This window comes from Opisthocomus hoazin, chromosome 7 (assembly GCF_030867145.1).
Source record: "Opisthocomus hoazin isolate bOpiHoa1 chromosome 7, bOpiHoa1.hap1, whole genome shotgun sequence".
NCBI classification, from domain to species: Eukaryota; Metazoa; Chordata; class Aves; order Opisthocomiformes; family Opisthocomidae; genus Opisthocomus; species Opisthocomus hoazin.
Window position 1 is genome coordinate 34,138,369 of NC_134420.1, and position 15,103 is coordinate 34,153,471.

Consider the following 15,103-nt stretch of genomic DNA (forward strand, 5'->3'; position numbering starts at 1 on the left):
TTACGTATTTTTCTGCCTGCTGTCCTGTCCTTCATTCCAGGTATTACTTGCAGGTCTTTCCCCCACAGCAACTGTGTGCACCCCAAACATGCCTTCTCCCCATTCTGTTTCCTTTTATTGGGTTTCCCACTTCTCCTCCAAGTGCAGTGCAGGATTCGGTAATCCTTGCTGTTTCTGGGGTGTCTCCTTCCAACTTGCCTGGTAGATGTTAGGTCCCCATTCCTTTTTCCATCGTCGGAGCTCTAGGCACACACATCCCTGCCTTGCTCCCGTTTCCAGTGATTCTGTATCCAGCCTCCTCACCGTATGCATCATCCTTCAAAGTGTCTGAAGGCAGAGCAAGACTCTTCAATGGATTAAGGCGTTCTCCAGGAGGAACAGGAGCTGGCAGATGATGGAGGCTGGACTTCACTGTGAAGAAGGTAGCTGAGGTCTCTATTTGGCAGTGCTGCAAGAGGCAGTACTAGCCTTTTCAGATCTACATCTCTCACTCTCTCTTAATCAAGCATCCTCATGTGTGGGCTATATGCAATTCTGCTGTCAGTCGTTTTCATCACCATTGGTTCCACTTTCAACTGGAGGAACCAAACATTCACTGAAACAGCAATGGATAAAAAGGAACCTAAATGACAGCCACTGGGCTAGAAATTCGCAGCCTGGAGTCAATGTGTATTTTTAAACCAAATGAAAGAGATCTAACAAGAAGAGTTGAGAGAAAACACAAATTAAGCTAACAGTCCGGTAGTTAGGAAGCTTCCCTGGGAGATGCAGTATCAAATCCCCTTATAGAAAGGAGGCAACGAAGCTGAGTCATTCAGCATCCTGGACAAACTCTATACCCACTGGGCTGTTTGGCAAAAGGGAGGCAATACTGGCACTTTCACCATCCCTCTCCCTTTCCACCTCCCACCTTGTCTTCTTGCTGGAAACTCTACTAGAGGTCTTTGAGGCAGCCATCAAGTATGTGGACAAGAAAGACAGTGCATACAAGCACCTGCTTATCCTACTGAAGGGCCTTGAAGCAAGCTTATTCCCCAAAGGTTCTCTAGGAATATAAACTCTCATGGGTAAGGACTGGATGGCTGATTAAAGGAGGGGGAATAAAAGGTGGAAATAAGCAGTGATCTTTCACAACGGAGGGAGTTCATCAGGGCAGTATCAGAGAGATGAGTGTTGAAGGCTGTGATGTTCGGTGGACTTGGTAAATTACCTGGAAAATGAGTAGGTAATAAATGTGACAAACCACCTGGTGGCATGAGGATATGCTGAGGAAAAACAGAAGGGTTATCTGTGAAGAGCTGCAAAACAACCATATGCTACCAAGTGACAAGGTGAGAAGACAGCGGAAAAACTGCAACCTAGAAATCCAAAATAACGGACGTGGAAAAAGCAGGGCTGACCTCATTACATCAAGACGGGCTCTTGAGCTGATTCTTAGAAATAACACCAGCTTAGTTTATGTTCAGTAGCAGTTAGAAAATGAAGTGTTCGGAATACTTTGGGAAGGGGTAGAGAACAGAATGGAGAATATCAGGATAACACGGCGGTGCATCTGCATCCCAAAGACTGCGTGCACTTCGGTCCTGCCATCTGCAAAAGGACTTAGCAGAATGTACGGGGCTTGGAGAAGAGCAAAAGGAAACATCTGAAAGTGCTTTCATACAAAAAGTAAGACTCAGGTCAGACCAAGATTGGAAAAAGAGACAAATGAAGGACGATACAATAAAGGTATTTTAAATTATGAGTGGTTTGGGGACAGTAAATAGGGAGTGATCATTTGCTGTCCCTGCCTTGCATAAACTGAGGAGAGTCAGGTGAACTAGTGGGTGGAAACGCTGAATAAGCTAACAGGAGGGGGGGTTAGCTGCAGAGTCACTGTGGGATGGATCCAGGACGCTCGCGTGGGTTCTGAAAGACGTAAAACAAAAGTACACGGAAGAAAATCCACTGAGGGCTTTTGCATACAGTCATGACCCCTCTGGTCAGGAAGTCCCTAAACCAAATTGCTGCAGGTATATTCTAGGGGAATGACCCTATACACCTGCCCTGTTCTTGCATCTGTAGCTAGCTGCCCAGTGCTGGGCACCGAGCCAGGCTGGCTTCCACCTTGTCCAGTATTACCAACCCGCTGAACTTGCAGGCGCCCCAGATGGGGACCACTGCTTCAGGTCAAGTACAACACTTGCCTTATGTCAAAAAATGATTTTACTGGTATTTATGCATGCCCAGATGAGGATAACTAAAACATATTTCTGTTCAATAAGAACTAATTTATTAATATATCTGGTCTCAGAAATTAAACCAAAACTAGCTCACAGCATAGACATGCCAGCAGAAGAAACTTTTAGCTGCCATCAGCAAGGCATTTAACATATAGATGGCTACAGACAGGCCAGAAGCATAACATCCTATGTCTCTACATTTTAATTGCTTTTTATAAAAAAAAAAAAAAAATTCAGAATCAGCCTGGTTCTGTCTGTGATGCTACATCATTCCCTGAAAATGTGAAAACAAATGGATTTGGCATTAATGCATTTTTCCATGGCAGGCAAATGCAAACATGCTATTATGATTTAAGAAGCCTCTGCAAGACTGGCTGATAAATACCATTACAAGCACTGACTAGTTTGATTACCAAAGCCTTGTATGAACAAATAATTAATGGATTACTGTACATCCCACAATTCGCCTGTCAGGTAGCTCCTGGTATGTGTTATCAGACCAAGACCGCAGAGAACTTGGAGGAAAGTGGATGGCACTAAGATTAAGATGTTTTCAAAGGTTGCTCCTAATTTTGAATGCCTTAGTTTGTAAATTAATTGTAGGAGGTGATTTTTTGTCATGCCTTACATACAAGGCTTCGACCTCATGAGTACACAGTAGCAGTTAAGCAATGAGTGCTGGTGCCCTGAACACTGGGTGTGCAGAACTATCAAGTACTTTGGCAAGGGACCTTTGCGACATCCCCTCCGGGCTCACATCAGAACATGACAAATCTGGGAAGGGAGTCTTTCCACCGTGGCTCTCCAGGCCCTGCTGCCGGCACTGCTCATGTGTGTAAATTCAGCTTCCTGACACTAAGATTGTAAAATAATGCCAGCATAGACCAGTACATATGAAATATGCTATAATCTGCTAATAGTATTGAAATTACATGAAAGTAACTCCAGCAGGACATTTTTTACCAACACTTGAATAAACAGGTAATCGAATGAGTTGGTGGAAACCACTGACTAAGAACCTGGAATCGATGTTTGCTGAAGCTCTACAGCTGTCTCTCACCAACAGGCCCCCCTCATGCGGGTGCAAACAATATAGTCCTCATTTCAGTTTTCCAATTAGTGTAATGCAGTGATCAGCTCGCTTAAAGCTGAGAAACCAATGGGAAACTGAAGAAGGAAGGTTTGCCCACACTTTTTCTAATCTAGGTTAAAAAATACCCCAACAAACCAGCCCAAAAACATTTAGCAACTCCAAAAGTTATGGGACAGGGGGATCAATCATTTCACTTACCCAACCAAAAATAATGCCTGTTCATTTCAAACAGAAAGGAAGGTCTAATAAAATTATTTGTTCTTCTATTACATCTTACTTAATGTTATTCTTTTTAACTGACAAAATTTCCTGTTTTGTTGTACTAAGTTTCTGTTTCCATCCAAACGGACACAAGTCAGGCATGTAAACTAATCGAATTTTAAAAAGGAACGCATCATCCATCATTTTCTGACATAAAAATGTGGAAATCAGAAATGTGACTTGTTAAAATACATTTAGCAATCCATATTTCAGTAATTAACGTCTCCCCTGGTTAAGAAAGTATACTGTAATTACAATATAAAGGGTCACATTTAGTTGCAAACCAGCATGCTTCAATGAATCAATACACCTTCCTTCAACAAAGCATCCAAAAACTCTAAACACGGGACAGAGCAAAAAACCCCCTTCTGTAAAAGATTTCTGTGCATCCAGCAGCAATTCTGTTCAACTGTTTAAATAAGCTTCATTTCTTGCTGCAACATAACCAACCCGGAAATGTTCAGGGTGCAGCTAAACTACAACCCGGAGCCAAGCTGCAGCCACTGGTGGGTTTGCAGGGAACAAATCCTCCACCGCCGAGGTTTTGCCCGGAGAGCAGGAGGCCTCCCCGGCCGGCCCGTGGCTGCTGGCAAAGGAGAGCGGCGCTGGCTTCCCCCCGCGCAGCCGTGCGAGTGGCAGCCCAGCACGACGGCTCCAGAGTTGGGGATCCATCGCGCTCGCTCAGGCCGTGGCATGGAAACCTGTGTCCCATCTCTGGCAAAGCCCTCAAAAGCTCTCACCGCATCCAGCACGGCGTACACAGGGAAAGCTCCTCGGTGGCTACGGAGGGGACCAGCTTACTCCCCCAAGCCCGATGACGGATTACGCTTGTCTTAACAACCACAGCTCCAAATGCAACAGCCTAAAAAGCAGGTCAGCCAGCCTCTTCTGAGCACAGGCCGATGCCTCGGCCCAGAGAGCCAGCAGCAAGCGTACCTGGGCTTGCTGCCGGCTGGGCACCTCGCCTGCTCAGGCCCTCTGGGAGATCCCACCCACACTCCATCCACGCTGTTGTGCCTTTGAGACAGCTGGCCCTGTTTTCTTGCTTTAAAACCTTTTTTCAGAACTCTGTAGTCTCCCAGAAGGACTCAAGTTCTCCTGCTTTCCTCCCCGACCCAAAGAGAGGCTCTCCTGAAAGCATGACCCTTCCCTTCCAGCCTCCTGTTTTGAGCTGACTGTGGCTACAAAGCCTGCAAGTACAAAGCTATTTATGGGGAAACCTTGTTGTTATTCCCCGTCACATGGGGACAGAGGTGAAGTTCGGGAGCCAGCAGAAATTCAGCATTGCACCCACTTCAGCACCTTGTGAAACTAATACAGCCTTTATCTGTGTATTTAGAAACTTCCAGCTGATCTTTTCAAATCTGCCCTGTATAAAACCACTAAAATATAGTACATTTTAAACAGACTAGGCTGCAAATGCATGCTATGCCTCAAAAAACCAGAACAACCCCCCCTCCCCTCCCAAAAACTTCATGAAGCTAAAGCAAAATTATCTCTGTTCCCAAAGGCATGCTCCAAGACTACTTTGTCACTTCTCCTCTTCACTCAGGAAACCTCAGTAGCAGAGAAACTGGTGTGTGCCTACACGCAGAGTTTCACTCTGCCTCTCCCTTTTCTCATGTCTGCAATGGTCGGCATCTCACAGAGAACAGCCCTGGTTTTTCCTGTTCTGCTGGCCACTCGGTTGCTGGGAAAACACCTCAAGGGCTCTTGTCCAGGCCACCTGTGGCTCCTCTGTTGACTGTTGTGTGAAGAACTTGTCTGCCTTTTCTTGACCTCAGACAGGGATGGTTTTGGCTGCCAGCACCTTCCTGTGAGGCGCTTCCCATCGCTTCTGCCTATTCCAGCCACAAAGATGCCATGACGCATGCCTGAGATCTGTGGGAGTGGCAGGACTTGGGGAGGACATATTACAGCAGACCAGAGACCCACATGACATGCTCCAATTCTGATGAGTCTCCTCTACATAGGCTGAGATATGATGCATATTTTGACTTTATTAAAGATAGCTCAGTTAAAAAACAGGTCTGGCTAAAAACTACAGGTTTTTAGTGGAGAACGTCAGCTGAGATCTAACTGGGAAATCAGAGCAAACAAATCAGAGGTGTGGAACTATTGCTAGTTTCAGTGTTGCCTTTAGGCCACACAGACCTTGAAAGAGAAATCACAGACGAAGGAGACTCATGTTTACTATGCTATAGGAGTAACTGTTATTCGAACTAAGTTGTCCTGAGACACTGCTGCGAGAGAAGTCCATTGTTGAGCCCTACCCTTGCTGGTTTAAAGCCAGACAAGAAGTTAATCTGATCTAAACAATGTGCCTTTGTCTAATAAGCAGGAGGTGGCTGTCAAGAGCAGCAGTTTAACTGATGTATTACTAGCCCAGCTAGTAAACCATGAAGAAATGCTTAGACTGGCCAAAAGAAACAGGTAACTAGGGGAAAGATAATTCTGGCAGGGGAGATTGCGACCACCAACTCACTGACCACCTACCTCAATAATACCCCAGACTCAAATGGTGAAGTTGAAGAACAACAACTAAGCATGCATACTAATTTACATGCTGGACAAAGAGACCTGAACCAATCATTTAATAGAATAAGAATGCATATGTGTTAGGAAGTTGAATATGTTAATGCTTTGTGTACAACTAACTTAATTTGGAAGCTTGGTGTGCTGTTTTGAGACAGACAACCACATTTACACAAATATGCAATAAAATCTCTCTCCCCTTGTGTGTATTTTGGCTCATCGCACACTGGGTAGCGGATCCACTTTTGGACATCACCTCATCAAGCTTCTCATCAAGAAGAGGAGATGATTTCTTGCTTGGCGCTTGAACAGTTAGCAGAATACAGTGCAGCTCTCAGATGTTTGCCCTCTATGAGGGACTTCCAGGTCACCTTGAAAACATCACGCATGCAAAATTCTCCAGTTTCAACAGTCCTAAGTATGGTAAAACACAGGCAAGCATCAGCATTGAGAGGCAGATACTCAGCACGCACGAAGCCTGTTCTACGTGCTCCTCTCTGCCCCTTCTTCTTCCCCGAGCTGCATGTTAAGCATGAGCTGAGGAAGAATATAAAGCAAGGAAGGTCACAAAACAATCTGCCAGTCAATAATACTATTAAGACTTGCAGGTTGTGGTGAGTGACCGGTCGATCAATGTGAAGCAGTCATAAGAAAGATTGGCATTTGTCAAATGCTTGTTCACAGCTTGGAAAAAAACTAACCTTTTAAATAAAAAATAAATTTTTTAAAAAAGCTGCAAATAATGTTAAAAGCAAATGGATGTGTATTTATATTATCCCACTGTTAGGATCAAATGTGATGGGTCAGGGAGGAAACAAGAGACTCGGATGTCCCCAAACTGCCACCCATGCTACGCCTGCAGCGGGAGTTGGCACAGCAGAGCTCTGGGCCACTCCTCCGTGCAGAGCTGGACGGAGCTGAAACCTGCGAGCGACGAAGTGCCAGGCAAGCACATACCGGTAGTTTCTGCTGCACATGGGCGGACACATCCCAGGCGCTCTCTGGCACATAGCTCTTGGAGCACGACACAGATTGCTCCTTCCATACAGGTAAGTCATCACTGAGCCTCCCAGCTCCACCTAAGCAAACTCAGTTTTGAGCACGAGATGCAAAGAAAATGCAAATATGCCTTGACCCCTTTCACAAAATCAAGTGAGCAGTCACGCTGCTTTGCTCAGCCCAGTGCTTCAGTTGCCTGACTCGGTCTCGCCTTCCAGCTCAGCCACAGCAGTCACAGCTTTGCTGCCAGGATCAGCGCAGCGGTCACTCGCGCTGCACCACGTCCCAGGCAGAACAGCAGTTGCCAGCCACAATGAACAAACTCTGGTGGAAGAAAACTGCAGGAGCAGGTGGGACTAAGCAAGACGAAAGAACAGGAACGAAGTTTAAAACACCCCCAGGACAAGGCCCTGTTTTTTTGCCCCTGCAGCCTGAAACCTCTTTTTAGTTACTAGTTGGTGGCATTTGCCAGTATCGCAACACGAGGGTAGGAAACCACATTCAGTCCTAGTCCTTGAGCACATCCTAGTTTCATTCTCTGACTTCTTTGTGGGCCAAAAGCTGACTGGCCTCCTTCGGCTGCCGAGAGTGTCACCGGCCCAGCAGCCATGCCTCCCCGCCTGGCAAGCACACCCGTCCTTCCTGCAGCGCAGAGTGAAGCAGAACCAGGGGGCTCAACCTAGGCCTTGGTTAAAGGATGAGTAAGTGGTACTGAGTACCAAAATGAGAGATCTCTTGGAAAAAAATCAGAGCGGTACCGTAGGAAGTTGATCCGTGGAGCAAAGCAAGCTCAGGACACACGAAGCCGCAGGGCCTCCTTCCCGCCCAGCTCCGCAGAGGGAAAGCACATGTGGGTGCTCTGCTGCCGGACCCAGGCAGGGGACAGCTCGCAGGCTTTCAAGGAGGGTACAGATTCCCGCATCATGAGCTCCTGGAAGAACACAGGCAAAACGATGACACAAAACTGGGAGGAGTGGTGGATACACCAGAAGGCTGTGCTGCCATTCAGCGAGACCTGGACAGGCTGGAGAGTTGGGCAGAGAGGAACCTGATGAGGTTCAACAAGGGCAAGTGCAGGGCCCTGCACCTGGGGAGGAACAACCTCATGCACCAGTACAGGCTCAGGGCAGACCTGCTGGAGAGCAGCTGTGTGGAGAGGAACCTGGGTGTCCTGGTGGACGACAGGTTAACCATGAGCCAGCAGTGTGCCCTGGCTGCCAAGAAGGCCAATGGGATCCTGGGATGCATCAAAAGGAGTGTGGCCAGTAGGTGAAGAGAGGTTCTCCTTCCCCTCTACTCAGCCCTAGTGAGGCCCCATCTGGAGTACTCTGTCCAGTTCTGGGCTCCCCAGTTCAAGAAAGATGAGGAGCTACTGGAGAGTCCAGCAGAGGGCTACGAGGATGGTGAGGGGACTGGAGCATCTCTCCTATGAGGAAAGGCTGAGGGAACTGGGCTTGTTCAGCCTGAAGAAGAGAAGGCTGCGAGGGGACCTAATAAATGCTTACAAATATCTGAAGGGTGGGTGTCAGGAGGATGGGGCCAAGCTTTTCTCAGTGGTGCCCAGCGACAGGACAAGGGGCAACGGGCACAAATTGAAACATAGGAAGTTCCATCTGAACATGAGGAAGAACTTCTTCCCTCTGAGGGTGACGGGGCACTGGAACAGGTTGCCCAGGGAGGTTGTGGAGTCTTCCCTCTCTGAAGATAATTCAAGACCCGCCTGGACGCAATCCTGTGCAGCCTGCTGTAGGTGACCCTGCTTCGGCAGGGGGGTTGGACTAGATGACCCACAGAGGTCCCTTCCAACCCCTACCATTCTGTGATTCTGTGAAAACGTACCCTGCAACTGCTGCTGAGGCTACACATTTCTACTACTTACCCTAATAAAATTAAAAACTTTTCCATGATGAGTACAGTCATGCATTGCCCAGAGAGACCGTGCAGTCTCCATCCTTGCAGGTTTTTTCCAGGACCCAACCGGATAAAGTCCTGAGCAACCTGGTCTGACCTCAGAGCTGACACTGCTTTGGTTAGAGTTTGGACAAGAGACTTTCTGAGGATCTTTCCAACCTGACTTACCTTGTGATAGACCACAAATACTGCAGTCCCCATCCCTGTGGTTTGGGAAGGCCATGCAGCTTGCTGCAGCACCCCAGTTTTACTCCCCATGGGAGCTCTCATTTGAGTTGTCCACACCTTGCCGTGCCACAAACAGCCCATCCCACTTCAGATCATTCAGACACCAAACATCTGGGAGAAACTCAAGCTGGCTGTGACACACTGAAATCCCCTTCTAGAGGGAGACACATCCACGCAAGTGTAGGAGAAGCCAGAGAGAGGGACCTGCCTGCCGTGACCCTGCACACCAAGGCCCCTGGCAGCCAGCTGCAGCTGCCCCAGGCTGTTGTAGCAGAAGGTGGGAGAGCGTCTGTCTGCCCTGGACCATGGCTGCAGAGTGTCTCCGTTGCTGAAAGGGAGTGTAGGTAGCTGTCATCAACCACTGCCTGCCTCGGAGAAATGGGACTCCAAATCTAGACCTTGGCCTCCAACAAGCCCAACTCACACAAACTCCTCAGCCTCGCTCCCCTCACACCCAGCTGAAGCTGAAACCTCTGCTAGGGGAAGGGGGCCTTACTGCAGAGCTCTGAAGTAAATATTTATATGAGTTTTTTCCCCTCCAGTATTGCCTCAAACAGCACAGCAAGGATTTCCTCATCACAGCTAATATCAGGAAGAGGTGAAGGCATCTATGCAAGCCTCACCATCTCATTGCCCAGCTCCTGTCCATCAATCGCCGCCTCAGCAAAGCCCATCTCTCTGCTCCAGCAGCAGTGGTGGAGGAGGGACAGTGTCACCTCTCCTCCAAGGAATCCAATTTTGGTTGCCATACCAGCTGGTAAACAGCAACCGCCTCTGTTCTCCTGCTGTCTTGCAGCAAAGCAAGTTGCTCACATACAGGGCTAACACCATACTGAGGCGTCTGCGAGGAGACAGGCGACTGCTTTGAAAGAGGATTTGTTAAACGTCTACCCAAAAGAAGGTGCTAGGAGATGAGAGAAGGATTATGTAAAGGTTTTACAGACAAGGCAACCCTCCCAAGTTGCACCTGGTTCACAGGGATCTTTCCGACAAAAGGGAAGCTGGGGAAAAGGTTTGCTCATCGGGTCTGGAACTCAGCTTCCTGCAGAAACAACAGGCTATCATATAGCAACCATGCTTTTAGAGGAGTAAAGCCCGGACGTGTTGCATTTCATCCACAACATCTCTCCCCTAACCCCACAACCAGCTCCCCAGTCCCCTTCCCACCAGCCTCTCCCCTCGCAATCTCACCTCCTGCGCGCTTTACGGCTCGCCTCGTTGCACAGCCCTATGCCCTCTGGCCTGTTACATACTCCCTGCTTCACTTCTGAGTATTATCGATCACGCAAGCTGCAGTCCCCCTGTGGTGACCCCTTCAGTGTGGGGACTTGGAGAAAAGGCAACCTTCTGCTGTTCTGCCAGCCACATCTGGCTGTCCAAAACACTGTCACATAGAGAACAGTACTGTCGCACTGGAACGTAGACAAGGAATACAAAACTTTCCAGGAATACAAAACATCACTTTCTTGGGAGAAATGGGTGAAACAGGAAGGCAGCCCCTGCTACCCACACTCCTCCCACAACTACCTGCCTTCTGCTTGGCCCAGTGACTGCTCGGGCTGTGGGGAGACACCTGCAAGTCAGGTCTTGCCCTGGTCTGGACTGACCTAGCAGTGTGCATGGCGGAGCGTGGGAACCTCTGGTGTGAATTCATCATGAACGTGGGCAGGGCAACTCCTCGACCTGCAGGAAACTTTCTGCTTCAACTCAGTTACCAGTATCCCATCACAAATGGTAAGGCAGCACCTAGTTTTCTTTCCAAGATTCAGCCCCTGTATCAGATGCTTCCACTTGCTCTTGCTACTTCAGAGCTCTCTGCTGGGTACGTCACTGGTAGAAAGAGACAGATTTTCTTTCCCCATGTGCCTTTTAAGGATCCATTCAGAGCACCTGGAAGATGCTTTCCCACAGCGTGACCTAGTTCCACATGCCTGAGTCATGCAGAATGGTGATCCACCAGGCCAAAACAACGTCTGTTCAAAACATGTCCAAAGTCATCTCCCAAGTCAAAGGAGTAGATCTGGAAAACAAAACACACCTCACACCTAATGTTGCATGCTCACTTGCTTGGCTGTGGGATGCTGAAAGCTGTGCGTGCCAGGCAAGTTTGTTTTTGACCTAAATCGTCTTCAATTTTTCCACGAGCTCTAAAATCCCGATAAATGATAAAAAACCACTGCCCCTCCTTTACCGTATCAGCCCGGTGAAGCTCAGAGTCACTGTTAAAGGTAGCAAAACCTTGTAAGTGGGGGAATACATTTGTGCAGTAATACAAGTAAAAACTCAAGGGATGAAGTGCGTGTATACATACCAAGCAATGGCCTTCAAAGGGATAAAAAGTAGAAACCTGATAGAGAATGAAACTCTTCTATAGCTAAGCACTGAGAAAAGTGGTACAAGAAGAGAGCAGGAAGAAATGGACATTCTAGAAAGTCTTAAACAACAAACCCAACAAAATCAGAAGAAAATGGTTTAGAAGAGCCTTTAAAATGAGTTTTATTGTCAGAATTTTACAAGTAGCCTTCAGTGGCATCATACAAGAAGAACTCTGTTGCAAAACTCTAATAAATAGTCTGCCCCAAGTCCCAAAATATTTTTTGAAATAAAATAAAAACCAAACTTAAAAATAAAAGAGAATAAAAGCAAGACTTCAGGATGCTCAGAGATGTTAGCAATATTTCCCATTTACAAATAATATCAGGCATTATATAAATCTCCTTCATACAAGTCATTAAAAAACCCAAGACATTCTAAACCTTTACAAAAGCACTCCAGAAATAGTTCCAAAGAGATCCATTTCCATGACAAAACATTAGAGAAGAACTCCATGGGGATTAGCATCACAAATGAAGTTTGAGTTTGAAGTGTAGCGTGTACTTGTGTGGAGCAAGATTAAAGAGCGTGAAAAAAGGATCTGAAAACAGCATGGAGGTTTCTGTGACAAGACTATGCCAAATGATTTTAATCTGCCTGTTGGAGAATGTGGTAAAGGGGAGGGAGTGGATGCTGATGCTCTTGAAGTTAACCCCCAAATATATTGCACTTAATGCAAGGCAATATTTATTAAGGTCGTGACTCAGAAGGGAGTCGAAAAGGTTTCTCAGCATGCTGCACAGTTCAATGCCTGTGCAGACTGCAGCGCTTAGAAGTCGTATCCTGACACCTAAAAGGTATTTTCTGGAGAGGTAACATGTTGTGGCAAGTTAGCTGTTCCTTCAAAGAACAAGAAATGAACTTTCCTGGCATGAGGCGTTTTGAGAAATCTCATGCTAGACAGTTTCACTGGGGACTGGAGATTTCAGAGCTCCAATCCTATCCCAGTACTTTGAAAAATACACTTCTCGAATTCACCTTTACATATTCCTCTGTCTACCATAGTAAAAGATTTACAAGACCTCTCATGTAATAAAAACACAAGTTGAACAAACATTTCTCAAATCTGTTGTGATTTGAGAAGTCCAGAGAAATGGAATGGGAGGACAGGTGCATGGAGATGGTTTATGTAGCTTTTCATGGAAACTGTTCAGGGGAAAGAAATCTTAACCTCTATACAACTTCAGCCTGAGTCTTCCGCACACACACAAGTAACAGCTTAACCCCCGGAAGGGAAGGGGACTATACTTCAGCGGTACAGCAAGAGGACGCCGTATCTCTCAGCTTGCCTGATACAGTGTGAACTGCAGCATGCCTAGTTCTGCTGTTTGTAAAGTTACTTGCAGCCATTGTTTCCACGAGAAACAAAGGCTACCAGAAATGCTGATGCAATGGATGTGTGATAATACGCCTCACCCATGGCTCCCGTCTCTAGTCTCTCTCCAAATGTTACAATGCTGGTTGTACTGTACCATACACTATGGACACGCGTTCTCTGTAATGTATGGGAAGGCAGCACTAGCAATCAAGCGCAAATTGCTAAGGAGACACCTAAAACATTGCATTACATCTCCTTGTCTGTGGCATACTTCAGAAAACAATGTAAGAAGAGCAGTAAAATAAACATTTCTGTCTAATTTTCTAGATGTCATAATATTTGCCAAAGCTGCAAGGAAAAGCAGATTACCTGAAACGGAGAGAAAGGAGTTAATGGAAACAGAGGCAGACGGAACAGTAAGCCTGATCCAGCCTCCAAATCATTTTGTACATAACAGATAAAGAGACAATGTGCAAAAAATAGACATTCACATTTTAGCAGTTAAACTTTTATTTTACCTTTTTAAAATTATTTACTTTGTTTTTTCTACAAAAGGCAGACATTGATTGTTGATCTGCAATTGTTCTGAGTGCGCGCAGAGATGCAAAAACGGGTTACTGGAGGATGGAAGGACAGGGAAGTGCTCTGACTATACTTTCACACGTCATGATTAAGGTGGCATTAAAGCTTAAGTCCCAGTAATAATATTCATAACAGATAGTTTCCTTCCCCGTACGCTGTTCTCAGTTCATATCAATTGTGTTGAAAACCCATTCGGTGAATTTCTTCAGTTTCTCGGTTGCATTCTGGGATTCCTCCTGTAACCTCAAGTTGTCTTCCCGCAAATGTTGCACTTCAGCCTGAAGACTGGCCTTGTCCTCTTTTTCCTTAGGCACGAGGAAAAACACAGATCTTAGTGCAAATTTTAGGCCATGCTTCCTACCTATATAGAGAGGCCAGAATCTCTTAAGAGAGCATGAGTCTCATTCTTTATAAGGCTTTTATTTGCAATAACACATGGTTTTATCTCTAAGGGACATTTGTGACATTTCATTCCTCACTTTTTGCTTGGATGAGCAGGATTTCTCTATATGAAATACTAACGCAGAAGATGGCTCCCCAAGTGGTGAAATAAAATCGGGCACGTGCTGTTCTGTATGTACAAGAAGTATGTACAACTGCTGATGCTTAACTAAGTAAGGGATAGGAAATACTCCTGCAAATACTTCCCCAGCTAAGAGACTTTTCATCTGACCACAGCCGATCCCTCCAGGACCAAGCAGGCAGTAACACAATACAGGAAGCTTCCACAGTAGAAACTGTATGTTTAGATAATACTGTCAACTTTTCAACACCAGCAGGACATATTTACAGGGACTAACTTCAAGCCTGAATTAGGAGCGGAGGTACTCTGAATCACCCTCCTAATTTAAGCAGAGGAATCTGACGCCTACAAATTTAGACACCTCACCCTAGCCTTGTGTAATTAGCAGTATGGCCTGAGAAAAGTGGTAAAGAAACATCTTTCTCTCATACAATGATGAGACTGTCACAGGCTCAGGCATGGCAAAGCAGGATTACACAGTCATTAGCATCACCTATCAGCACTAAATCTAAGTCCTACAGATTTTCTGTAGATGAGATGTTTACCTTCCTTAAATCCTCTTGCAGCATCTTCAGCAAACCTTCCAGTTGGTCCACTTTAGACGCGAGAGCTGGAGGAGATTCTTTACTGTTGAAAGCAGGGAATGAGAACAGGTATCGATATGGTTTACTGTCTTTACACAGGGTAGTTAATAGCCTCGTCTGTACAAAGTGGCTTTATGCAGGTATGCACTCAGGTGCACTAAGAATTCACAAATGAAGAAGAAGAACCCAACAAAGGGTATATAGAACACATGCAGCACGTTAATCAACATAAATTTAACTCATGATTAATTGGGGCCATCCCATCACTTGACTTCTCTCTACTTCCATTCATTATACATGCCTTGAATTATCATTGCTTTGGACACATTCATGAACATCTCAGACAAGAAAGAACCTGCAAAAAGGTTCAACTGGACTTGTGATTCTTCTGTTTTCATTTCCCCCCACCATCTCCATGAGAACTTGTGAAGAGTTCTGGGGAGCCTGGAGACGGCTTCTAAATAAAGATGTTCC

General features: G+C 46.1%; 1 protein-coding gene across 14 annotated transcripts in view; it reads right to left on the minus strand.

The window, feature by feature from the left end:
• Nucleotides 1-11,720: 11,720 nt before the first annotated feature.
• The window catches only part of SIPA1L1 (signal induced proliferation associated 1 like 1), a 231,659-nt gene continuing 228,276 nt past the window's right edge, over nt 11,721-15,103 (minus strand). For all 14 annotated transcript variants that reach the window (XM_075427533.1, XM_075427528.1, XM_075427532.1 and 11 more), the window contains 2 exons: nt 14,591-14,672; nt 11,721-13,827 (listed from right to left, as the gene is read on the minus strand). In XM_075427533.1, coding sequence (XP_075283648.1) covers nt 13,684-13,827; nt 14,591-14,672 — 226 coding nt within the window. In that variant the 3' untranslated portion in view covers nt 11,721-13,683. The remainder of the gene's footprint in view (nt 13,828-14,590; nt 14,673-15,103) is intronic.